This window comes from Cydia fagiglandana, chromosome 16 (assembly GCF_963556715.1).
Source record: "Cydia fagiglandana chromosome 16, ilCydFagi1.1, whole genome shotgun sequence".
Lineage (NCBI taxonomy): Eukaryota > Metazoa > Arthropoda > Insecta > Lepidoptera > Tortricidae > Cydia > Cydia fagiglandana.
Genome location: NC_085947.1, coordinates 10,995,286 through 11,023,231, shown reverse-complemented (window position 1 = coordinate 11,023,231; position 27,946 = coordinate 10,995,286). Strand labels below are relative to the sequence as shown.

The 27,946-nt window shown below is 38.8% G+C and overlaps 1 protein-coding gene across 1 annotated transcript; it reads right to left on the bottom strand.

The window, feature by feature from the left end:
* Nucleotides 1-1,059: 1,059 nt before the first annotated feature.
* On the bottom strand, nt 1,060-7,643 carry LOC134672322 (carboxypeptidase B-like). Its single transcript, XM_063530217.1, has 7 exons — nt 7,573-7,643; nt 6,509-6,538; nt 5,644-5,728; nt 4,448-4,792; nt 2,752-2,997; nt 2,102-2,287; nt 1,060-1,260 (listed from the first exon to the last, which is right to left on the bottom strand). The coding sequence occupies exons 1-7, from the start codon at nt 7,608-7,610 to the stop codon at nt 1,081-1,083; spliced, it is 1,110 nt and encodes a 369-aa protein (XP_063386287.1). The 5' UTR covers nt 7,611-7,643; the 3' UTR covers nt 1,060-1,080.
* Between the last annotated feature and the right edge of the window lie 20,303 nt (nt 7,644-27,946).

Here is a 27,946-nt window from a genome sequence, read left to right as displayed (position 1 = left end):
AACATCTAATCTACAAAATGCCCCCTTTGCATATCATATTATTCCGTCTGATTTGAACAATATCCCTTTCTACTGTTTAGGTACTTACTTTTTTTTACTTTTCGTTTTTAACATTTCGTTGTACAAACCTTAGGATGTCGTTAGCTGATCTAGGCAAAAGAATATTGTGTGTGTGTAAGCAATGCGCTTGTACAAGGTGAAATTTAAACCACCCGTTCATACTCTGCGTAGTGTAGTGACTTTATAGCTCATACTGAACAACTTTTAATATGGGGCCAATGCACAAATCGCGAAAAAAATTTGGCTGTCATGGGACAGCGGCATCACAACAGCCGGAATGTATGAAACAGCCATAAAAGTTGTTCAGTATGACCTATAAAATCACTACATAGAGTACGTAGAGTGCGGCCGCTGCTGGAAACCATCGCGAGCGCGGACTTCTGGCCGAAGGGCGTGGTGTTTCGGCGGTTCCGTGGGAATCTGCCAAATCCTACACCGGAACATGCGACACAACTGAAAACCGCCGTGTCACCGAAATAACTTTTTAGCTTGTAAGATTTTACTATTGTATGTGCCTTATCTATGAGCCTTAGTTGCCTGATAATAAATGATATTTGATTTGATTTGATTTGTAACAACGGTGGTTATAATTTTACCCTGTATCTTTAACCTCTAGCCGCCCACGAATCAAAACTTGAGGAGGAAAATGCAATTTTGCTCTCAAATTAAAGATTCAAAATTCGATGGAACGGCAGAATTTTTTATAGGCCTCTTGGAGACAAAGGGCCAGTTGCAGCAACCACAATTAACAGACTGATCAACGTCAGGCAGCAGAGAACTATGAAACTATCCTCTTCTCTTCTTCTTTATATTTAAGAGCTGTGCTCTTGTCGGTGGAGCAATCTCCAACTCGTCCGATCCTCTGCCAACTCCTTAACCTTCTGATATGACACGACCTGGACTTTTTCTTTTATGAAACTATCCATACAATAAAAATTATTGGTGCAACCGACCCTAAGACAAGACTAAAAAAATATTAGAATAAACTCAACTGAAACATCTTTATACACTCTTCTTATTTTATTCTCCGGAGGAGACATGTGTTGTACTTTTGTAAATGGTGCTGAAGACTACGTCAATGATTCTTTGCCAGACTTCGGTGAGGATGTTATCCTGTATTTCTTCGGAAGTGGAGTTTGATGTGCGGTATTCCTGATACGGCTGCATCACGAACTCCATGGCGTAAGGAATGCCATATACCTACGTAGGTAATAAATAAAAAATACAAATACCGGGTGTGGCCTGTAACACGAGCAAATAATTAAAACATAGATTGTACTCCTCAAACGGTGACACTTTTGTTCAACAACTTTTAAAAATTATGAAGTATTTAGACTCCCTATTTTTCATACAAAATAAATAATTATTATCTTCAATGGACGCCATCGCCACGCCATATCATTGTGATTGACGTTGCTTGTCACGCCTTAAACATAACAAAATTCGCAATACATTGCGTCTTAAAATAAACTTTAAAGTGTATTAAAAATCAAACCACAAGTTTTTTTTAAGTCGCTGAACAAATGTTGGTATTATTGGTCAGTATGAGTACAGCCTACAGTTTAATTTTTTGCTCATATTACAGGCCACACCCGGTATACCGTTGTGTTGATTACCTTCGTGTTTTGATTAACTATTTTGTTATAATCCCACAGACTTCGCTGGTTTGGTCACCTATTAAGAATGGGAGAGGATCGGGCTGCCAAAAGGGCGTACCTGGGAAGACCGACTGGTGGACTGGTGACATCTAGCGCCTATTTCACCACGCTGACAATCGACAGATGACCCGGACAAGTTTAATTTGCTAGTCAATAGATAATTTACTAAATGGTCCAGCAATAGACAGCGAGCTGTATAAAGCGAACATTCATAAAGCGGCTATACTTTTGCAGCTATACGGCGAATGTTCAGTCAGGTAACAAATTGTCACAATGGATCTGTTTATTTTTATGTCTTAGGTTTTTCGAGCAGCTCGTCTCGAAGCTAGAGATACCTACTAAATGGTAAGTTAAAAAAACATGGATGAAAATAATAATCATACCGTCGTAGCGTAGTCAACACTTGATCCACTGACTTGTCCGTACCATTTGTATAGGCTTGTCAGAGTAACACTATACACTTTGAAACCGGCGTTCCTCATAGCTTCTTCGATGCCCGCCTCTATGTCGGTGTACTTATCATCGATCAGTTGGTTTGTGTATCCTTTGGGATAAAGTACTGCGTCTCCCTGCGTATATAAATTGTCAGTTTACTCTTCCTGATGCTGGTTGTCAGTTTTATAATTTACTTACTTGCCGACGGACTTTTTTGCATACGACAAATGGATGGTAAGTAAGTATATATATTTTTTAACAATCGATTGACGATAAACGTTGATGTAGATGATAGTAGGTATAAATGGGAAAACAGCGGAAAATATATTGATTAAATTTAAGTTGGAAATAAGCTTTGAACGGTTAAAATGAGAAATAAATACAAGTACATTCATTTAGAAAGGTATTCTAATGAACTCGGAGTAAGTATATGGGAGTCCGCTGGATGCGGGTGGCGCAAGACCTGTCATTGTGGTACTCTTCGCAGTGGACGTCCTGTGGCTGATATGATGATGATGATGATGATGATGATGATGATGATCATTATGATCATGATGAACCGCCTTCGATAACCGAACCTGTACACAAAACCGTTTACCTTGAATGTTACAGCACCATAAGTCCCAGCATGTACGTGGATGTACGCTACAATCTTGTGGTTGTAATGGTGGATAAGATCCGCCACGGCACGGCTCTCGTGCTCCGAGAAGGGGGCTTCTCCCGGGTAAACCTGTGTACAACTGTTCGAACCGTGGCTCTTGTTCCAATGTACGTCGAAGTTGCGATCCACGTTCACGCCAAAGCATGCTGCTTGAGGCGATTTGTTCTTGTTCCATAATTGAAGCTGACAAAATGTAACATTTTGGAGCGTAAGTCTTTGGAGCTGAATTGAAGGAATGTTTACAAAAACAACATAACTGCTTAGAGCGGTTGACACTTTTTTTAAGAACATTGTTAATCGTTTCAGGTGTCAACCAGTGTAGTCAGTTATGTTGTTTTTGTAAATTACATCCCTTCAATTGTTATTCTCCGTAATATCAGTTCTAGGTAGGTTAAATTGCTTGGGTCACTTTTTTTTCTATTATGAAACGTTTAATACTAACAATACTTAATTTTTTGGCTAAAATACAACTGGGAACAGGATGTTATTATGCATACAGGGTGAAACATTTTTAGAGACTGATCTGAAAGGATAGTGTTATCTAAGCGATCTACAATCGAGTTATTATAATCGTAAAGCTGAATTAAAACGTAAAACAAAATCATTAAAATTAAATATTTTTACTTATATCAAAAAAAATCTTGGGTAATTGCACAAAAGATCCCTATGGGCCAAAGTGTGGATACACACATATAGGGAGCAAGAACCCACGAAAACAATAAGATAAAGTTAAATTGCTAAGTTACACTACTGCCATAGGAACGAGGAATAACTCACATTACAAATACAATATCTGGGAGACCGAGCTTTGCTCGGAAAACATATATCCTCTAGCCGCCCATACGTCAAACCCTGCCAAGCAAAATTAAATTTTATATTGTCAACACTAAGTTCAAATTAGAATGGAACAAGAGACCTTTTTATAGGTCTCTGGGCGGCTAGAGGATAAAAACTCAAAAATGCGCGTTTTCCCAGAGATAAGACAGCTAGATCGATTTCTCGCCCCCGAAACTAAATATAGCAAATTTCATCGAAATCGTTAGAGCCGTTTCCGAGATCCGAAATATAAATATAAATAAACAAGAATTGCTCGTTTAAAGGTATTAGATAGATACGAGAAATAGGATCTCCGCGCTCCGTCATCAGCCATGGATGATGATAACACCGTAAGGTACTTTAACGACTATTTTATTTTTTAGGGTTCCGTACCCAAAGGGTAAAACGGGACCCTATTACTAAGACTTCGCTGTCCGTCAGTCCGTCCGTCCGTCTGTCACCAGGCACCGAACCGTGATAGCTAAAATTTTCACAAGTGATGTATTTCTGTTGCCGCTATAACAACAAATACTAAAAACAGAATAAAATAAAGATTTAAATGGGGCTCCCATACAACAAACGTGATTTTTGACCAAAGTTAAGCAACTTCGGGAGTGGTCAGTACTTGGATGGGTGACCGTTTTTTTTTTGCATTTTTTTGTTTTTTTTTGCATTATGGTACGGAACCCTTCGTGCGCGAGTCCGACTCGCACTTGCCCGGTTTTTTAGCTTCCACTTTTGTGTCCTATTAAGTATGATTGATAAGAGCTAGTGATTTTGAGAACGACTTACGAAACACGACATTAAGAATACTCACAGTAGCATCCGCAATACCATCAGGATTTCCCATTGGTATCAAAAATATATCAAATTTGTCCAAATAACTTGCGTACATTTTCACTAACTTCATAAAGCTGTGTCTGTTATATAAACATGGAATGGCAGTAAAGCCCTTAGGAGATAGGCCGTGAACGATAAGTATTATCTTTTTCTCTGGTTTTTCGTCAACATATTTGTCATCCATAGCTCTGAAGTACCTGCTATGTTTTTTGGAACTCATTTTGACTAGCACTATATTGTGGTACTCAGCGGTTCTTGCTATTACGGAGACAGAGGTGTTCGCATCTATTTTTTCCATTAATTTTGTCAAGTCTTCGTACAGCTGTAATTAAATTTTTCTTTTATATAATGCATATTTAATTGCATGATGTGACGGTATAGAATCAACAGTTGCCACAGATGTAGTGCATAATTGTTTTCCATCGTACTTTCTCGGAAACGTTCGTATATGTCATGTTAGTTCAGTCAACCTCTGTACTTTTTGGACCGAGACTGACTGAAATAGCAAGACACGTTAGTGCGTTTCCGCGAAAATACGATGGAAAATAAAGAATGAAAGGGGCCCACTGATTAACAGTCCGCCGGACGGTATCGGCCTGTCGGTTGTTCGGAACTGTCAAAATTTTGTTCTAACTGACAGGCCGATACCGTCCGGCGGCCTGTTAATCAGTGGGCCCCTTATTAGACCGGGCCGGAGCTTCCGGAGCTTCGTTTTCTAACAAACACCGCGGATCACCGATCAGCCGTCATAAAAAATAACATATCGGACGCCCCGGCCCGGTCTAGCGTGAGTCATCCTTAATTATATGCCCTATATCGGTCTTCTTCTTCTTCCTCGCTTTATCCCGGCATTTCGCCACGGCTCATGAGAGCCTGGGGTCCGCTTGACAACTAATCCCATGATTTGACGTAGGCACTAGTTTTTACGAAAGCGACTGCCATCTGACCTTCCAACCCAGAGGGTAAACTAGGCCTTATTGGGATTAGTCCGGTTTCCTCACGATGTTTTCCTTCACCGAAAAGCTACTGGTAAATATCAAATGATATTTCGTACATAAGTTCCGAATAACTCATTGGTACGAGCCGAGGTCTGAACCCGCGACCTCCGGATTGCAAGTCGCACGCTTTCACCGCTAGGCCACCAGCACTACTTAGCCCTATATCTGTATTTACCGTATATCCGTTGAGTTTTTCTTCGTGTTCGTCTTCGTTGTTGTCAGTTTCTCTGCTCTTGTCCCCTGGCTGTGTGCTTTTTTGCCTAAACAACGAAACAAAATAAGCCATATAAAATAACATACAAAAATATAAATAAGTACCTAATAAAAAATAAAGCATTTCTCGTACTAGTTTCGTGAATTAAAAACTAGTCCCTTAAACTATGTACGTTAAAAATATGGGCAATGTTATCATTTCATAGACAAATTAGCTGAGCAGTTTCGACACTACGGTAAAATTCGAGGCAAGACTCAAACTCAAACCTACCCAGTACTTACATACCTAGTCTACATACAAACATAAATTATATGCTAAAAGACCAAAAAGTCTGCAGCGATTTTGATAGCCCACGCAATTGTTATTTATATCGGTACGTCATAATTTTATAGAAATTTGACGTTTAAAATAACACTTGCACTTCGTGGGCTATCAACTTCCCTGCAGACTTTTCTTGGTCTAGCTCTATTCATTTAAGCGGTATCCAGACGGGATGAAATTGGCGTCAATCTCGAATTTAATCACCAATTTTAGATTTATTTAAGTGATGGATTTGATTCGTAGTGTTTTATAGATAGTATCCTCACGTTGGCGTGGTGAAAAATGTGGTGTCGCTCGGTAGCAAAGTTAACTCTCGTGCCTTGAAACCTTCACAACGCTCAGGATCCGACTTTTTAAACCACTCGCTGCGCGCATAGTTCCATTTTGGAGTCTTTCACTTGCTCGGATATCAATATTATTTAACAATTAGCACAAGGAGTTAAACAACAATTTCTCTCCCTTCTAAAACGAATAGATAACAATTAATTAATACAAAAATACTCACTCCATGTCCGCCAGTGCAAACCTTGTTGATCTAAAAGAGAATAAAATTTGCAGGTTAAGAGCCCATCAACGCCACTGCTAAATAATCGTGATTATTAAAATTTAACGAAAGATATAAAAGGGGGCCGCTACGTACTGTATCTCGTATTTAAGTACCTTTTGAATAACAATAGACATACACAAAAGTTAAGGGCTATAAAGGTTAATTTTCTTATTCAACCCTTTTTTTAATTTTTGGTATTAAGAAAAGGTAATAGGGTAGATATTTGCTGAAAGGGACGAATGGATTTACCCGACTTTGAAGTTAACTAAGCGACAGATATAAATATGTTTAGCAATAAATATATTGTAGATATATATATGATATGAGATATGAGTAACGATTTAAGAAGCTAAAGGTGGGATGGTGGGATCAGACGGTTCACTCGGGTGAATGTTCACTTGAGTGAATGTTTCATTTTCCTTTCATTCCACGTTCACACGGCTGCTGGAAAGATTATTCATTTTTTAACTTTTTTTTCACTATGGCGTCGAATGAAGTTGTGCGTCTTGTTATAAGTTTAATTTGTGATCATTTAATAATCGTATCGTCTTTATTTTAAGTTAAATTTCTTCTTCACTAACCTCTAAGTTTAAATCACTAATTAGAGATTTTATAGAATTTGCCCGGATTGTTCTGTCTTTATACTCATCAATTTTGTGGTTCCAGAGGCATTGGTAATTTTTAAAATGCTCCAAAAATAAAAGAGTATTTTGTTCGTTTCACTTGAACACCATTTTATTGATTTTACGTTATCTTAGTCTATCTATATAGTAGTATACCCACAGGATTCGAGAAAAATATACATAATCCGAATGAACATTCATTTCTGTGTTCACACTGTTCATTTTTTGGTCATTCGGAGTGCTAGTGAATGAAAATATCCAACATTGTTGGATTCTTTCACTAATGAATTCATTTTTCACTTTTGGTTCATTTTGTGTTCAGACGTGTCACTTTGAGTGAAAGATGAATAATGAGACTAGAAAATGAACAAAAAATGAACCGTCTCATCCTACCTTAACAGGTTGTGCTCTTCTTGGCGTCTCCTACCGCTTTTCATTTTTTCAGTTTTACTTGTCTCACTATTGCTGAAACAAAAACCGGTAAATAATTATACTATTTTTCACATAGGTACGGTGACAGGACAGACAAATCGTATAGTTAAAAACCAGCCAAGTGTGAGTCGGACTCGCGCACGTAGGGTTCCGTACCATTATATTCTATTTTTAGTAAGTATTTATTTATTGTTATAGCGGCAACAGAAATACATAATCTGTGAAAATTTCAACTGCCTTGCCTAGTTATCACGGTTCGTGAGATACAGCCTGGTGACGGACAGACGGATAGACAGACGGAAAGCGGAGTCTTAGTAATAGAGTCCCGTTTTTACCCTTTGGGTACGAAACTCTAAAAATACTACGCCTGTTAGGCCTCAGATTACAGAGCAGTTGAGGTTTTACAGCGGTTAGGGCTAAAATATTGCTTAAAATAAGTTTTCGACTTTCTTCAATGCCATTTCTTTATCTGTTTTGGCATTTTTGCTATATTTTTAGAGTATTCGGGTAGTGCTTTTTATCCCTATCTAATACCTACGCCTGTAAGGCATGTACTATGGAGTTGGTTAGAATGGAAAATGAGCCATTTTTTCTTGGTGGGCACCGTCACTCGTTTTAACAAGTAAGTAAAGCGTGACCAGGAATATATGATCACGCGCCATGTTGCGAAATTTCACTGGAACGAATTTTTACATATTCGAACGAGCGAGCGAAGCGAAGCGAAGTTCTTACATTCTACTTGGATCACGCGGCTGGCTAGCGGTACGTCCCGGCATTTCGATGTTTTTAAGCTGAACTGTCAGAAGATAGTTTGATACTCAAGAACCTAAGTAAATTTGTTCTAATTTCAATAAAATTGGGTAAACGTGTAGTTGAGGGCATTATATTTTAGTCATTAATTTTTGAGCAGGCTCGAACAAGAGGTTATTGAGCTAGAAGACCTTAAAATGCTAAAAAGCCATTTGTGAGGGGTCTTGATATTCTGGTCATTTTAATAGCAAGAAAGTATGGTCGAGTTTGGTATCAAATGAAAGTGCTCGGTTTGTTACACATTTATAACATTGTTTTTTTTTTATTTAAGTTTTTTTTCAAAAATGATGACAATTTTGAAATCCAAGATGGCGGCCATGCATTATGTCATAAAAGTCGTCATGGATGTCGTTTTATAGGTTTTTGGGGGCGCAGATTTCGAAAATGATGACCATTTTGGATTCCAAAATAGCGGCCATGCACTGTCTTAAAAGTCGTCATGGGTGTCGTTTTATAGGTTTTAGGGGGCGTAGATTTCGAAAATGATGACCATTTTGGATTCCAAAATAGCGGCCATGCACTATGTCATAATAGTCGTTATGGATGTCCTTTTATAGGTTTTGGGGGGCGCAGATTTCGAAAATGATGACCATTTTGGATTCTAAAATGGCGGCCATGCACTATGTCATAAAAGTCATCATGGGTGTCGTTTTATAGGTTTTAGGGGGCGCAGATTTCGAAAATGATGACCATTTTGGATTCTAAAATGGCGGCCATGCACTATGTCATAAAAGTTGTCATGGGTGTCGTTTTATAGGTTTTAGGGGGCGCAGATTTCGAAAATGATGACCATTTTGGATTCCAAAATGGCGGCCAAGCACTATGTCATAAGTCGTCATGGGTGTCGTTTTATAGGTTTTAGGGGGCGCAGATTTCGAAAATGATGACCATTTTGGATTCCAAAATGGCGGCCATGCACTATGTCATAAAAGTCGTCATGGGTGTCGTTTTATAGGTTTTAGGGGGTGCAGATTTCGAAAATCATGACCATTTTGGAATCCAAAATAGCGGCCATGCACTATGTCATAAAAGTCGCCATGGGTGTCGTTTTATAGGTTTTAGGGGGTGCAGATTTCGAAAATGATGACCATTTTGGATTCCAAAATAGCGGCCATGCACTATATATGTCATAAAAGTCGTCATGGGTGTCGTTTTATCGGTCATGGTCATCATTTTCGAAATCTGCACTCCTGTATTACAAACAAGGTACCTAGTAAGTCGACAACATCTATATCTATTATCGAAATGTATTTTTGATAGTAGTAGTACGAAATGTAATCTGAAAGGAATCAAGTAATTTATTCCTGTAATGAGGAATCGACATTGATTCCAATTACTAGTAATTGTAATATTCGAAAAATTGATTCCTGATTCCTCAAATGGAATTGTAGATACTTAGTAATTCGGTGTTGTTGGAATCGGTAATCAGATTACAAAGTAATTTCGAGTAATAGTGGAATCAGGAATCAATTACGAAATGCCCATCTGCACTGCATTCAATTAATATTTTTGGCGAACTGCGAGTTCACAGTTCGGGGCGAACTACTACTATACTAAGTAAGTACAAGTCTTGTGGCGAGCACTGGCTGATGCGTGCTATCGCGCAAGCCTGTGCTGTCTTGCGTATCAATGATCTGTCACGTCAATGAATGGTTCCTAAGATTCTGCCTAACCGTTTTATTTAATATTTAAATGTTGTTAGCCATAGATTTATAAGGCATAGATTCCTAGTCCGTACACCCCCAGTGAAGCCATTTCAAGTGCGACGTCACGTCACACTCGTATCGTCGTATTCGAACGGCCGTCGCAGTACTCAAAGTCAAATCGGTGTGTGTACACCTCCCGTTTAAAAATCAAAAACTACAGGAAAGATGGTTGTTTGTACAGTGAATGGGTGTCACAACACATCATATAATAAAAACAAACCGCCCGATATTACATTTCACGCGTAAGTACCGAGTTTAAGGTGATATTTTTACATAATCGTAAATACAGAAATCCAAATTTTCGTCAGCTGCCATTTCTTCTAAATGTTGCCAGTGTAGTGAATATTTTTTCCTCCAAATGGGACATGACGTCTACATTCTAAAATAAATACGCTCAATTGAATTTCATTGTATAATTGTAGAAAATTATAATTAAGTTAATTATTTAAGTATTTAGTTTTTTTCTTATTTTTATTATGTGTAATGTTCGTTTCAGTTTTCTGACTGATCTGCTGTCTGCGAGATGGAAGGAAAAAATTAGACTAAATCGGAATGACGCAATATGGAAACATTGGAAACCGACTAAACACAGTCGAATATGCTCTGTCATATTTATATGTATTCTTATTATTTTATGCACTTTCATTTTGTTGAATAAAAATAAAATAGTAAAAACTTATCAGCTATTTATTTAAACCTTATTTCACAAAGTACAGAAATGCAATAAATCCCAAAATAAACAAAAAGCTTTTGCTACAAAATCGAATCTACACACTTCCTAATTATAGATGGTCAAGCAAATCTTGTCAGTAGAAAAAGGCGGCAAATTTAAAAAATGTAGGCGCGATAGGTTATCGTCCCATAGAAAAGTTGAATTTCGCGCCTTTTTCTACTGACAAGATTTGCTTGACCAAGTATATTAATATTAATAACCAAGTGTGGATGTTGTTAAAAATCCCCTACTTTGAGAGATGTAAATGATAATACTGGCAACATATTCTGTATATATGTGTGTGTTTGCTGAGCGTAAAACACGAGCGTCGCACGCACACATCCATCGTGTTTCGGCTTCACTTTTGGCAGGTTCACCGTATGGAGACTATCTGTCTATGCGTTATTAGTTTAAGTTGTTAGCTCAATTATCGCGAGTGAAGTTATTTGTTTTCTAATTACCAATTGTTGCTTTCGTACTAAATACTGTGAGAAGTTAAATAAAGCTGTTGAGTTAGTTAGACGAAGAATTTTATTGTCGCTCGTCCGTAGACTATTGGCAGTTCATCACTCTATAAAAAACCCTATACATGAGAATAACAGCGCCCTCTTGACAATGATCATATATTACTGGTCAGGCTTTGAATTGAAAGATACAGCGGTTGCATCGTCACCGCCGCAGTAACGTCGCAAAAGTATACAGCTGCAGTTGCCTAACAATTATCAGTCGGCTTAAATCTTACATGTCTATATTATTTTTTCTGCAGTCTTTATCGTCTTTTCTTAATGATTTCAATGACTCTCCGCTCCTGTAATAAGAGATACAATCAATAGTTACATATTTACTCAACTGTCATTTAATATAGTCGCACCAATAAAAGTCTGCAGCGGATTTGATAGCCCACGCAGAAGTGTTATTTATATGTCATAATTTCATAGACAAACGTTTAAAATGAAACTTGCAATGCGTGTACTATCAAAATCGCTGCAGACTATATGGTCTGACTATACAAATAATTGTAACAATATTTTCAGCTATTGTAATCTTACCAAAAATCCAGTGGATCGAAGAGAGTACCTGAAACGGACAAAACGATGTTTGAAAGGTTTAATGAAGGTCGGTCACTTGAACAAAAGATGCATTAGTCGAATATCATATTTCTTTTCAAGAAACGCTAACAAAAGATTTATTATTAAAATATAAAAGAAGTATACTATTTTTCCTCGTATATCGTGTAACACTATCACATTCTAATTATTAATGCGACGGTAAATCATCTTGACTGGTCTAAATACATTATTTTTACAAGCTTTTATTTACTTTCACCTGACCATTGTCTGTCTGTAATCAAATCTTGCAAGTTAAATTTGATCCACTTCCCGGTATTCGATTGAGCTGAAATTTTGCATACATATGTAAGTCGGGCGACAATGCAATATTATGGTGTCATCGAGCTGATCTGATGATGGAGACCAGAAGTGGCCATAGGAACTATGTGATAAAACAACGAAACCTAATTGTGTTTGATGGGGTTCATAGAATTGTCTCGATGAGTATTAGTTGCCTGTTGAAAAAAAAGTACAGTCGGCGATAAAAGCTTGTACCAAAAATGAAATTTTTGGCAAAGACTTATATATCAGTCAAGATCTCAAGACCAACATATAAGCGTTATTACCTAAAATGGCTTTGCTACGTAAGTTATCATAACTTGACTTTTGTTTATTTTTTTACCGTGACGGTGGCAAATAAGCGTGCGGCCCGCATAATGTTAGCTTTTAGCAACATAGGTAATATTAAGCAATATAATCATAATATTTGTAAGAAGTGCACTTACGACGGTATAGATAGGTCTGTGCAGTTGCTAAATCTGTAAAATTATTATCAACAATTTAATTTTTAAATGGGTGAAAAGGAGTTGGGTTATTTTGTATATAATACGTTTACTTGAGTAAAAAAATACTGGATTATCTTACAAATATCAACCTACTCCCACGGTAAGCTTAATAAGGCTGGACGATAGGTGACACCCACTTATATAATATAAATAGACATATTATGCATATATATATACATGAAAACATACATAATTCAGGAACAAATAACTGTGATAAACACACAAATAAATGACCCAGACATTAGTTTCGAACCCAAACCTCCAGCTTCGTAGGAAAGTTCACTACCGGATAGGCTAGGAGGCCCTATCTCCCTTGATTTCTAAGACCTATCTAAACTTTATTAGTTGTGATAACTTACGTTATTAAAAACCACCGAATTAAAATTACGACGTAACATAGCAAACTAACAATGAATTAGGACTATGCTTTTCTAAATATTTATTTTCAGGGTGATAGTGTATTTCGCAAAATTATCCTCAGTGTAAAGGATGACTCACGCTAAAACGATCCGGGGCCGGGCCGAGGCGTCCGACATTTCGTTTTCTATAGAAAGGATCACGGGATCACCGATCACCAATCATAGAAATTGAAGAGTCGGACGCCTCGGCCCCGACCCGGACAGTTTTAGCGTGAGACATTCTTTACGCTGACATCTACTCGAAGTGATGGATGATGAATATATTCAGTATATAGCTACTTACTTGGAATTAAGGGTTGGGGTGTGCTTCTTGTTCTTGGTGTTACAACTGAAAAATAACAATTAGGTATCATATGTAAGTAATAGTATTTTATGCAACCGTTGTTTAAGAGAGGTCAAAAAAGGCGAGTGGCGTGAGTAATGTCAATGAAGACGCCACGAGTATTTTTGACTCGGTTAGACAACGTTGCATACAATACTTTTTCTACGAAAAATCACTTACTATGAAATAAAATTATAAATTTAACGAATATTTTTCATTCAACAAATAGCAAAGAATGAAGGGTATGGGCGGGAAAGGAATGAATGAAATAAAAAAAATCATGTCTATGGTTCACTCATCTGTCAAAGATGACAATTAAAATTAGGTTGGCAACAATGTATTTCATACAATATTTTTTAAGTTATGATTACATACTGCGTGTATGCACAAATACTTTTTTTGGGAATAGACTAAAGACTTGTCCTGACAACTATAAGATAGGGGTTTAAAGGTATAGATGGTCAAGCAAATCTTGTTAGTAGAAAAAGGCGCGAAATTCTTTTTTTTTTTTTTTTTATTATGCATGGATTTACTCATGGCCACAGACTAGCCGAGGCGTAGACGTGGCCTACGATGGAGCGAGCTCGCCCAGAAGGTGCCTGTTCACTCTTGATTTGAAGGTTGCCGGGTTATAAGAGCACGGAAATATAGACGCCGGCAAGGAATTCCATTCCTTGGCAGTGCGCATAAGGAAAGTAGAAGCAAAGCGCTTAGTGCGAATTGGCGGAATATCTACCAAGTAAGGATGGAAACCGGCCGTGCGTCTAAAAGTCCGATGGTAGAATGGGGACGGTGGAATGAGCTCGTGTAGCTCTTGGGCACACTCCCCGAAGTGCAACCTGTAGAATACCGACAGGCTGGCGACTTTCCGCCGATGGGCCAAAGTCTGAAGCTTAGCCGTTAGCTTCTTGTCGCGAATCATCCTCCTGGCTCTGCGCTCCACTGAGTCCAAAGCGGCGAGTTGGTATTTAGCTGAGCCATCCCACAGGTGGCTGCAATACTCCATACACGACCGGACTTGAGCTTTGTAAAGTGTTAGAAGCTGTCCAGGTGTGAAGTATCGCTTCACCTTATTTAGGACGCCCAGCTTTCTGGCCGCAGTTTGTGCTTTAGACTCAATGAAGCTGCCGAAGCCGAGGACTGAACTCAGCTCCATGCCGAGGAGTTCCAGGCTGTCGGTAATAGGTACAGATGCACCCCGGAAAGAAGGAGTCAGGTCGAATGGACTCCGTTTAGCGGAAAATAGACACGCCTGCGTTTTGGAGGCATTGAACGTGACCAGATTGTCATCACCCCACTGGGAAACGAGACTAAGGGTCAAGTTCATTCGCTCAACCATGGCCTTTCTCTGTGAACGTATATCCTCCCTGCTGTCCCTTGCAATTCAAATTTTATATGAGACGATATCCTTTCGCGCGTACATTTTTCAAATTTGCCGCCTTTTTCTACTGACAAGATCTGCTTGACCCAGATATGTGCACCACCCTTTAAACGACAAATAAAAGTACGGGAGTAGAAAAATGTATTTACGACGTAAGATAATACTTGTTCATTGTTCAGAGTCTATGATGATAATATCCTAAATATTCATTTAATCATTGAAGCATGCAGCGTATGAATCCTGCATTAAAAAAATATTCTTAATACAATGAAGCTCACACAACTGAAAACGTACGGCTTTTTAACCTGAAGTCGTGGGTTCAATCTCTGACTCGTACCGTACTATTTAGTTTCTTTCAAAAATGATGTAGGTATGAAATGTCATTTGATATAGAGTCGATGATTTTCGGTGAATGAGAACATCGTGAAGAAAACTGCATATATCAGTAAAAAGGTGTTGTCCTGCATTGAGCTGGAGCCCTAGCCCTAGCACAATTTCAGCATTTCCATACAATTTTTTTTATTTATAATCACTGTCACTTAAGGTATAATTTTTATTCTCATCGCTTACATATAAAACGCATTGTTATGAGTACCTATAACCATATGCACCATAAGTGTTTGCGATTGTGAAGCGCCAAGATTGATATATGTGAGACCACGAGACACAATCGAACTCTACAACTTGATCTAATTTGGATCACATTTTGACATCAGTCGCAGTGCATCTCGCTTACACTTGTATATTGTGAGTGGCACTGCAAGATCTCGAAATAAAAACAAACAGAAATGAACTCAATGAAGAAATATAGCCGCAGCGGTACAGGGTACCAATTTTTTAAATTCGACCGGTCGATTCCGTGTAGTTCGTTAAATAATATCTCCACCACTAGGCATTATTATTCGCAATTTCTATCGCTCGCATTTCAAAAATTTACAAATCGCCGTTTTCCATCGATTATCGAGTGACGAAATCGAGCGATCGAAATTCAAAAATCGCTTTCCAGTAGGTAATTACCTGATGACATATTAGGTGCGCCTATCGCGTATTGCGTTAAAAACAACATGGAGCTAATCCAAACCCTCATGATGTTAAAATAAATTGCACAATTGAAGAAAAGTAATATATTTCATGCACTCAATATACTTGATGTAGAATCAATTTGTATTTTAATTTCGCAAGATTCGATTTAAAACAAATAGGATTGTTATTGGTTGGTCATTTTATTGATATTTCTCGATAGTTCTTGCCAAGTCTAAAACTATGTTAGTCTATATGGTACATGGGTTTGGTGTTCTTGGAATGAAATAGAATCAGTGCAAAACAGTTATTCGTTTTACAAGGGAGCAAAGTTGTTGATTAACCGCTCGTGCTAATATTGATACCCGAGCAAGCGAAAGATCGAAAAATGTAACTTTGAGCTTTGCGAGGGTTACAAAGCACAAGGGTTAAACAAAATCCCCATTTTATTTGTTAAGGTTTTGCGTAACCCGTCAAACCCGTGCGTAGCCGGGGCGGGTCGCTAGTTGTTTTTTTAAGATGTATGATGATATATTCTACCTATAGTTTGCTTGATATCATTAAGTAATACTAACATTGTATGGACCAAGGTCTGTTTTTTTTATAAGCAGCACTAAATAACCTTCCAGTACCTACCGCCAAAATCCAAAAGCAATACCATGACCGTTACTTTAAATCTTGACCGTGTGGACGTTAAAAATTTCACGATCGTCTTAAAGGTTGTTTTACTGTTCATGGGATGTTATGGCAAAGGTCTGCAAAGAAAACCTGGGCTTAAGTCATAGGATTTTAGTAGAACTGGGGCGAAATTCGACATTATAACTGTCAAATTTCACACTCGCTTCAAATCAACAGTTGATATTATTGCATGTTGATTCTATCAAGTGTTGATTCGATCACCTGTGGATAATATCATTTGGTACAGTCAACTGTAAAAATATGGGTGCACAAATCATCTCAAAAATATGTCCCATAGCTCTAATGTCAGCGAATTAAGAACTATGGGACATATTTATGAATAAGTTGGCTACACCCAAATTTTGAAGTCTGGTAACTTGCTCTACCACCGGGAGGGCGACCAACAGTCCCAAGGTGGTGTCGGGTTTCTCGTTCACAAGTCCCTCGTAAACAACATAATAACCATCGACAGTGTGTCGAGCAGGGTGGTATACCTAATACTCAGAATATCCAAAAGATATTCGCTGAAGGTCATTCAGGTATACGCACCGACCTCGTCACACTCCGATGATGAAGTAGAAGCTATGTATGAGGACGTAAGGCCATACATACTTCTAAAACCTACTTTACTGTTGCTATGGGGGACTTCAACGCAAAGTTGGGCAAGAGAAGCGGGGATGAGTTGAGAGTGGGGCAATTTGGGTATGGGCAACGGAACCCTAGGGGTCAGAGGCTGGCCGACTTTCTGGAGAGAGAGGAACTCTTCATGATGAACTCTTTCTTCCAGAAGCCGCCTCACAGGAAATGGACCTGGATGAGTCCTGACGGTTCCACGAGAAACGAGATAGACTTCATCATGACCGACAAGAAACGGATATTCAGTGATGTCTCTGTGATCAACAGGGTAAAGACCGGTAGTGATCACCGAATCGTAAGAGGCACACTGAATATCAATATTAAACTTGAAAGGTCCAGCCTGATGAAGTCTACGCTCCGACCTACTCGAGCCCATGTTCAAAACCCCGAAAGCTTTCAACTCGAGCTCTCTAACCGCTTTGCTTGCCTAGAGAACTTGGCTTCAGTGGACGAAATCAACGACGGGCTAGTGGAAACTGTCCACACAGTAGGGTCTAAGTTTTTTAGACCCCGCCGTAAAGATAGACCTCAGAAATTGACCGAGCAAACCTTAAACCTCATGGCTGAACGACGCTCACTACAGTTGCAGTCTCCCGATGACGCGGAGTCATATAGGCAGCTCAATAGACGTATATCTCAGTCCTTGCGACATGATCTGCGTCTCTTTAATACTAACCGTATTAAAGAGACTATTGAGCGAAACCAAGGCTCCAAAGTGTTCGCAAAGGACAAGTCTATTGGGCAAAGCCAGCTGACAAAGCTGAAACGGGAAGATGGCAGCATAGCGTCGAGCAAAGCGGAGGTTTTAGGTGAGATCGAGAGGTTCTATGGACAGTTATACACTTTGATCGCAAAGCCCGTTGACAGCTTGGTAGGAGATCCAAGAGCCAAGCTGTCCCGACATTATACCGAAGATATCCCGGACATCAGTCTGTACGAGATTAGGATGGCCCTGAAGCAGCTTAAGAACAACAAGGCGCCGGGCAAAGACGGAATCACTTCAGAGCTTCTGAGAGCGGTACTTAAAGTCCTCCAGAAGCTCTTTAATTCCGTCTTGTCCGAGGGCATAACGCCTGAAACATGGAATAGAGGCGAGGTGGTGCTGTTCTTCAAAAAAGGTGATAACAACCTATTGAAGAACTAGAGACCCATCACGCTTCTGAGCCATGTCTATAAGCTGTTTTCAAGGGTCATCACGAACCGTCTCGAACACAGACTTGATGACTTCCAGCCTCCCGAACAAGCCGGTTTCCGAAAAGGCTATAGTACCATAGACCACATCCATACGCTGCGGCAAGTTATACAGAAGACCGAAGAGTATAACTTGCCATTATGCTTAGCGTTTGTGAACTATGAGAAAGCCTTCGATTCGGTGGAAACATGGGCGGTGCTTGAGTCTCTTCAGCGATGCCATATTGACTATCGGTACATCGAAGTGTTGAAGTGTTTGTATAGTAACGCCACCATGTCGGTCCGAGTACAGGAGCAGAGCACGAGGGCGATTCCATTGCGAAGAGGCGTAAGGCAGGGAGACGTTATCTCTCCGAAACTGTTTACTGCCGTAATGGAAGACGCCTTCAAGCTCCTGGAATGGGAAGGACTTGGCATCAACATCAACGGCGAATACATCACTCACCTTCGGTTTGCCGACGATATCGTAGTCATGGCAAAGTCGATGGAGGAACTCAGCATGATGCTCGATGACCTCAACCGAGTTTCACAACGGGTGGGCTTGAAAATGAACATGGACAAGACGAAACTTATGTCAAATGCCAATGTTGTGCCCATCCCAGTCTCTGTTGGGAACTCGGTACTCGAGGTTGTTGACTCGTACATCTACCTAGGACAAGTAGTCCAATTGGGTAGGTCCAACTTCGAGAAAGAGGTCAACCGCCGAATCCAACTCGGTTGGGCAGCGTTCGGGAAACTACGTAATGTCTTTTCGTCCGACATACCTCAGTGCCTCAAGACGAAAGTCTTTAATCAATGTGTGTTACCAGTGATGACTTACGGCTCCGAAGCGTGGTCTTTCACTATCGGCCTCATCTCAAAACTCAAAGTCGCTCAACGAGCTATGGAGAGGGCTATGCTCGGAGTTTCTCTACGTGATCGAATCAGAAATGAGGAGATCCGTAGACGAACTAAAGTCACCGACATAGCCCACCGGATTAGCAAGCTGAAGTGGCAATGGGCAGGCCACATTGCACGCAGAGAAGATGGCCGATGGGGTCGAAAAGTGCTCGAGTGGAGACCACGGACTAGCAAGCGCAGCGTAGGACGTCCACCCACAAGATGGACAGACGATCTTGTTAAGGTCGCCGGAAGACGCTGGATGCGGGTCGCTTCCAACCGGCACGTATGGAGGTCCAAGGGGGAGGCCTATGTTCAGCAGTGGACGTCTTATGGCTGAGATGATGATGATGATGATGACCCAAATTTTGCAGTTGACTGTACAACCAAAACTCGGGGTGCTTTGGTTTGGTTGTCACCTTACTGTGGATTGCTAATGTCAAATTTTGACATTGTACGTATTCGAGAACATGATTTTTCCCACATCAACGGGAGATCAACACGATACGTCAACGTCGCTTATCGAATAGAGGATCATCATGTTTTATGTTTCAAGATTGACATTTTGATGGCAACTGCAGCTGCATTACTTTTGCGGTATTACTGCTAAGCAATGAAAATTTCTTCCAGTGTGATGAGAAACATTGTAGTAACAGGAGTTTCAAGGGTGAAATTAATATATGCACATCGTCCAATTTTGCGAGCCGCGACTGAGCAAGCGCGAAGCGCAAGCGGAGCGTCTACTTTTCAGGTTAAGCAAAAATGTTTTCATATGTCCGGCTCTCCAGTATAGTTCATATTTCTCAATCGTTTCTCGTTAAAATTTGTGGACAGGTTATATGATTATATATGAATATTTTATCGAATAATTATTAGGATTTTTTTCTCTCTTCAGCTCATACAGCCACTATATAGTTAATAGTAGTACTTATCAATTTTCGCTTGATCCCTCACAATAGGACACACACGTTAAACATCGTAAACGCGTCTTAAGATTTACACCGACACAAAAAAACCGTTAGGGCTCCCGTCTCAATCTATCCAAGGGGCGAGTTGTAAATAGGCCTCCAGGTTTTAAAACACCGCTTTAAGCGCGCTTCGGATTACTATGGCTCTATTAAATACTAAAACGCTTTCGTGGGAATGACAAAACGAAGAAAGGATGAACAACTACTTTATATTGAAATATAATACATATTTAAAACTTCCGCGTTTTGAACCCATATCATATTAACTCACATTTATAGACGCATCTAACGCGAAATTTATTCAATTACCTTTATTTACGGACGTTTCGACACAGGTTTTAGTGGTCGTGGTCGCGGCTAACTGATGTCCCAGCAAAGTGTCAAAACAGAGATTTGTGAAACGACCCGATGAAAAGTTTGGGGTAGACATCACATTTTCTAACCACCCACTACACATAAATACCCGTCTATAAAATGAGAGTTAATACTTTATATTTAATTTTTGCATACGAAGTTAATAGTTACGCCTGGCGCGACCATCCGACCGCTCCCTGGCCTCAGGATTCCATACCCCGGGGTTTTGGCCGCGAGAATGATTTCGTGTATTTAAAACTTTGTAAAATACTTACCAAACTATGACTGAAAAATAGGGAGTAAGCTTAAGAAGTGTTGAAATAGTTTATGTTTTGCAACCAAAACCTCGGGGTACGTTCAGGACCGATCATCAGGATTTCTAGTGAAATAGACAGCAGCAATAATTTGATGCACTATTATAATTATAGTGTGTAGTAGGTAAGTTTCTACTAAAAGTTACTTAAAAGGATGCATATAAAATAGTAACTAATTTATACAATAAACACTGCTGAAATTTAATCTAAATTAAACTTTCGTGAGACATATTTTAAACTGTTTAAACATGTCGCCAAAAGCTACTTAAAATTCAAGTGAGTGAAACCGTTGTCATGTAAACAGTTTCCTAAACTAAAGCATTACTTTGTAACATTACACACACAATTATAGAAAAATAACAACCAACTAGGCTCTCCCCAAACTCAATAAAACATGTGTTTGTTAATTATATCAAGATCGGACTTTGGGCTACAAAGAATGTAAATGGCCGAAAGCAACAACGTTGTATATTTTATGGGGAGATTTATAAGGTGTTAAACCCAGTGAACACGCCGTGGTCACGAAACACTCGGTTTCTATTTTGTTGAGTAGTATTGCTGGTTGTGGACGCGTGTAGGTACCTACCTATTTAAAAACAATGTATGTAATAACATATATAATACACATAATATTAATGTCATTGTCATACCTCTTTTTGTACATGTAATCTAATTTAACTAGAATATCAGTGCACCGCGCTTTTTTCTGTTGTTTGCAAAACTACTGTCAGTGAAATTAATCGAATAATTGTATAAATAAGATACCTACCGTATATACCTCGCTGTATCCTAAAATTTCTAATTAATAAAATGCTTTAATCTATTTTTTATGGGAAGTTTTTCAATTGCAGCTAAACATAGACAAAAACATAAAAAATATATATAGGTACCTAAGAATATTATTTGCACATATTTTTGAAAGACCCTATAAAAAAAACCCTTCGCCATGATGGTTAGTAACAGCGATATGAACACAGAACGTACATTAACATCAAATTCAGCGCGCACTAAAAACACACCGTTAAGCAGGAACTGACTCGCGGACTGGGACACTTACACGAAAAAAGGCTTACCGACCTACAACCTCCATACACTGATACAGCGTTTCGATGAAACGCCATCATAAAACACTCAAAACGGGGGCGTTGACACAAATTATCATAAAACAGTACAAACCCGAAATATATTGGACAATTAATTCTTAGAGAATATAGGGAGCTTGTGAGACTGTGGGACCCTCGATGGAAGGTAATATTTGACATTTAACTGTTCTAAAAGATTGAATTTAAACTGTCATGAGTCGTTATAATGTTAAACTAATTTTACGCTTTAACTTAAGTGTTTTTTTAATCATTTATTTGCATACAATATATATACAGTTTAGTAGTACTAAACGAAATTAATAACTAGCTTAAATCTAAAATAGGCCCCTAAGGCATTGTACCAAGGATGCTGGCGGCATTTCCCCGCTGTATCGCAATGCTGATACGTTGTGCGAGGTAGCCGCCAGCTCTTCGGTCACCAGTTACGTCAACGAGAACTAGGCTTCATTATCAATCAATATACAGGGTGATTTCGGGGTCGTGGAGCAAGAGAGCCAGACATCAACAGAATCCAAAGATGAGCCTAATGATGTTGTTAATTATTGTTTATTACCAATAAATGGTGATTATTTATCAAACGACAAGTAGAAGAAAACATTTTTGCATACAATTTGGTCACCCTACTCAATGTGACGTCTTGTCGTTTCCAAACAGCGTATGTCAAAAGTCATAGGGTGACCATGATTACTTAATGTAAGATAAACTTTACTTGAAAAATAAGAAAAATAAAACTAGATCTATTTTAATCAAGTACTACCATATGATAATATGGATCACTTACAGAGTCAGAAAAAGTGAATTTGGATCACGACCCAGAAATCATCCTGTATTTGTTACGTTTAAGTGTTTTAAGGCTCCTCTTCACGTTGGGCCAACGCCAACGCCAACGAGGGACGCAGCTATGCGGTAGAATGAGATAGCAATATCACTTGCTCCCTCTAACGCATAAATGCGTCCCTCGTTGGCGTTGGCGTTGGCCCAACGTGAAGAGGAGCCTTTAGTCTTTCGCGCGACATGTTTAGCGGAAGCTAGGTTTCCATTTGCAAGTGACAAAAAACTCATGATAGATTAGTTACTTTCATGTTTTAAAAGGTACAGTCAACATCAATAGTAGCGGATGGTACTCTTAGCGCCACTTGCAAGTTGCACCATCCCATTAACCCGGGGTTAAGTGGTTATATCGTTAACCCAGTGTCTAATTGTACTGGTAACCATTGTAACTCCAGGTTTAACCGGTTAACGCCGGGTTATTGGGATGGTGCAAGTGGCGCTTATAGTTTTAAATATAAATAAGTACTTAGGTACATGTCTACAGTTCGCTTTCTAAGTGATTTTTCACAATATTATTGTTATTTATTCCAAAAAAAAAAACATGAGTAAAATAACTTCATCATCTTACCCCATTAGAAACCTACGCTACCGATAAAGTTCTCATAAACACCGATCTAGTCAGTCCATTCATATCATTTTTTCTTTATTCCACAATTGTATTTTCATCACAGATAATAACTGTCAAGTCATCGTTGTAATAAAACAAGTGAGTATCGCGGCGCACCCTTCGCTGGCGACGCGGCGTCGCCTACGCGAGATCAAATGTCTATTACTTTGTTAACACCAATTATAAGTTCTGCCATATGCAGCTACGGTGTATGTTTTATTCATTTATTTACATACAATATATATACAGTGGTACAACTAAACGAAATTATAACTAGCTTAAATCTAAAATAGGCCCCTGAGGCATTGTACCAAGGATGCTGGCGGCATTTCCCCGCTGTATCGCAATACTAATACGTTGTGCGAGGTAGCCGCCAGCTCTTCGGTCACCAGTTACGTCAACCAGACGCTTCGCGATTCCTGCGAACAACGCGCGCTGGGACCCCATGGACCTAGAGTTTCAACTCCAAATGGTACGGTGTATTACTTTAATTTCCTGAAGATTAAATTCACTTGGTTATAAGGAACAATTATCTGGTCTGGATAGTAAATATAAAAACTAAATCGATTTTTAATATGTATTTTATTAAATTAATTTTAGCCTACGAAATAAAATAAAGAAAAATCCATCATGGGTACGGTTGGCTACGTAAAGTAAGTAGTACTTCTTGGTTTTCATACAGTATCTAACATATGGTACTTGGAATGTAAAAATAAGTTACTTCTTATGCATTATACATGCATACAACTCTTTTGGCAAAAGGGGACCTTATGGCAGCTTTTTCTATTGCAAACACTAGCTACGAGTATCGCGATAAAGCGCGGGAATGCTGCCTGCGCGATGGGCACCTCGCCGACAGGCCAAGGTTTGTACAAATGTACATATATATATATATAGTAGATTGTATACTGCGGTTTTGTTTAGCCTTAGAGTAAATAACTCCACAAGACTTTTATCAGGCTATATACAGGGTGAAATTTAATTCACTGGCCAAATTCATTCCCGGCACTAGGTTACACTTAAGGAACCTATTTAGCGAAAAAAAAGAGTACACTTTTTTTTTATTTTCATTTTTCAATTTTTAAATATTTTCCATGAGTCGTGGTCACCCTATTACCACAAATGTAAACAAACCTAATAGTAGGTTTTAACAACAACATCAGCAAAACCCTTATCTGACCTTCACTAAACCTTATAATCGTTGCAATAGAGTCCACCCCGTTAGTGTTGGCGATGGTAGGCAGGTTTATCAATTTCGAGGGTAGTCTAAACTAAACCATTCCGCGCTAGCGGTAAACATAACGGTAAGCATAAATGATTAGTCACTCGTCACTCGCCAACCTTAAAACATCGCGCGCGTACTAAGGTTAAAAAAAATGTTTTCGAACCGGGAATATTACGAAGTGGTACGGTGTGTTATTTATTAAGTGTTGAGTGTTTACGTGGTGCACAAATGGAATCCGTTCCACGCCTTCGCAGACAAGGATTGAATCCAAGAGTACCATCTCGTGGGACTTTCGTTAATTGCGTCGATTGTTAATCAAATGTACGTAAGTTGATTCAATTTTTTAAATACGCCTGAATGCAAAGATTCCTGACCTAGTTTTTGCTCATTGTTTTTAAGCCACGGACGTTTTGTTAATAATCATTCATTAGTCAGAAATAACATTTTAGATTAAAAATAACATTTTAGATTAAAAGCCCGTTAATATGAAAGGAAAAATTAGCAACTTATGTAGGTAATCTCGCTGCAATAGGGTTCATAATTGGTGACGCGATTGCAAACAGCGGGAGGGGCGGGTGTCAATGACCGTAACTGATAAGATAAAAGCGAGTGTAGTGGGTAGTTGTCGGTTCACCATAACGTACGAGGTTTTTAGGACAACTTGATGATGAGTTATTTCGAAAAAAATGTACTGAGCGGTATTAAAAGAAAAAACACGTGTTTAATATTTTTTCGAGCTCTTTCGGTTGTTTCAATTTGGCCAGTGAATTAAATTTCACCCTGTATATGTCGGAGCCTGACACCAGAAAGACGTATTGCAGCGTTATAGTTCATTATTTTAGACGCCTGTAGCATACTGTATAGGGCTAATCGATTTTAAATAGCAATGTTGAGCTACGTATTATTTGGTTGTAACAAAATAAATAAAGTTGTGTAGAGAGTTAACGCCGTCTATTGGCGCATTGTGGAAGTAAAGTCACGTAGAGAGTAACGCCATCTATTGGCGTATTGTTGAACTAAGATGACAGGTAGAAGGCTTTGGAACGTCGAGAGGTTTTTCTCGAGTGAGCGTAGGCACGAGTGGCATTTTTGTCGGTATGTTGGTAGACTGGTCGAGCAGGTTTGCCAACTTGACTTGAAGCGGGAGCAGGGTGGCTCCGCCGCTGGTAGTTCTTCTTTGGATCGGACCGCACTAGAGATCGGACGTACTCGTTAGCCAACCTCGTGCCTAACTCGCTACGTTCCTGAAGGCTTATACCTGAAGGATTACTCTGATAGCTTATAGAATCTAGCGTTGTTTAACCAGCTAAGTGTTTTATTTCAAGTGTTATTTTGGTTTCTTATGTTTCATTAGTAGCTTACTTTTGTGAAATAAAGAAAGGATGTGTTATGTGTTGTTTTAACTTGTTTTGAAAAGATTTGTCCCTCTGAGTTTGTTGCCGGTCCCATATCTAAGTCTTCTTAGGTCAGATGTCTAGGGTTGTAGCCGGCCTAGTTTGACTTGAATAAAGATTTTAACGGTTTCATGTGATCTTTTTTTATTTTGAAAGTAATCCGTTAACATCCTTAAAGAAATTAGTTCTTTTTATTATTTAGTACTGAAATATAGTAGGCACTAGTATGGTTAACGAGTCCGAATATTTATTTCATGCACTGGTAGCAATGGTAGCATACTGATTTAGCTGTGAAGCAATACATCTAGGTGCTGCCCCCACGCGCCCACCGCCTTTAGGACCGTCGGTATTCGACATATATATGTTTTTATAATAATGTAATGATTGTATCTAATATAGCATGAGCAATTTATAATTTATACCTTCTCAGAACGTTTTTTCTAAAGCTATAATAAGTAGCTATAATCCTATTTACATTATTTCATTAGTATACATTAGCCATAAATACACTCTCTGTGTAGAAAATCCATTATATTACCTAATAATATTTACTCTGTAATTAGGAATCGACGAAAGCTAATTAGAAATCGATTTCGATCAAAAGAATGCATACATACATACAAGCCTCAAAAACCCTACAAAAAATATTTGTGGCGTTCCACGGCAAAAGGTACCTTATAGCGGCTGGCGCCTACGTCGCATAGCGCCGCAATAATATTGGAGCGGCGTTAATAATAGCGTAAGCGCCAACCGCCATCAGGTACCTTTCCCCGTGGGGCGTCACATTTAAACTGAAATCATCATTACCAAACGGTTTAATGTCTGATATGTATTACTACTGCCCCATACCGAGATCATAATGATAACTCGACGAATGTTGACGTGTCATTTGTTTTTATTATCACATGTCACTGAAACTCCCTCGGACACACATTTTCATTAAAATTACTTAAATTGGTCTTTATCTTCCTTTATATAAGACCGTTTTTGCAATGATGTATTTGGTAATACATATGCATTTAATGTTCGAACATCCCCCAGTTTTAATTGTGACACGCATTGACAATGAGGAATGGTTTAAAGGTTATATTACTGTTTGTTGACATTACTGTTGTTTAGTTGAGTAATTAATTATTAAACAGATTGAGCTGATAAAATACTGTTTAGTTTTGCCCGGCTGACGTTATCGTCAGGAATGAATGAATTGTTCCAATATATATTGACTTACCCATTTATACAGGTATAAATGGGTAAGTCAATATTTATTAATGCACCAGTAATAAATAAATTTTACAGAGATGGTTTGAGAATTTGGTAGCTACAGGCGATCTTAACGTTAAGAAGCGATTTTGTTCAGGTAGGCATATAATATACTATCGATTTATATGTAGGTACATAGTATATTTAATTTTCCTTGTTGTGAATTTTTCATAAACACCCTTTTTTAACTTAGAAAACACCCATTTTAAATTTTTAACCGCCGTAGACTGATATACAAGTCACACAAAATCGATCTCATTTCGCCGTGGTCTGATAAATAAGACAAAACTTCGTTTAACTTTGTACCGCCGGCGACATGAGCATGCTCGATGAAAAATGCTATGGCGGTTAAAAGGATAACTACTTATTGTATCTACTTGTATAAAATATGAGGTACCATCTAAAAAAAGTAGTTATGTATTTAAAAAAAAGCGCCACAAACGATAAATCCCATATTCGGGTTATCCGCAAATGGTCTAGAACGCAAAATGACTAGTGTGTTGTTTTGCCTAAATCGCAATTAGTCTACATCGCAAACGGTCTAGAACGCAATATGCCCGAATTATTTTTTCCGTTTTATCTTAACTTTATAGCGATGTCGACGGAGCCCCGCTTCCGCGGGGCTCCTATTCTGTGC

What these genes read in the sequence shown, in the direction of transcription:
- LOC134672322 (XM_063530217.1), bottom strand. Translation starts at nt 7,610, where the DNA reads ATGAAAAGCGGTAGGAGACGCCAAGAAGAGCACAACCT. An exon ending in ATGGTATTGCGGATGCTACT is followed by an intron (nt 2,998 to 4,447) that starts GTGAGTATTCTT and finishes ACATTTTGTCAG; the next exon opens with CTTCAATTATGGAACAAGAA. An exon ending in ATGGTGCTGTAACATTCAAG is followed by an intron (nt 2,288 to 2,751) that starts GTAAACGGTTTT and finishes TTATATACGCAG; the next exon opens with GGAGACGCAGTACTTTATCC.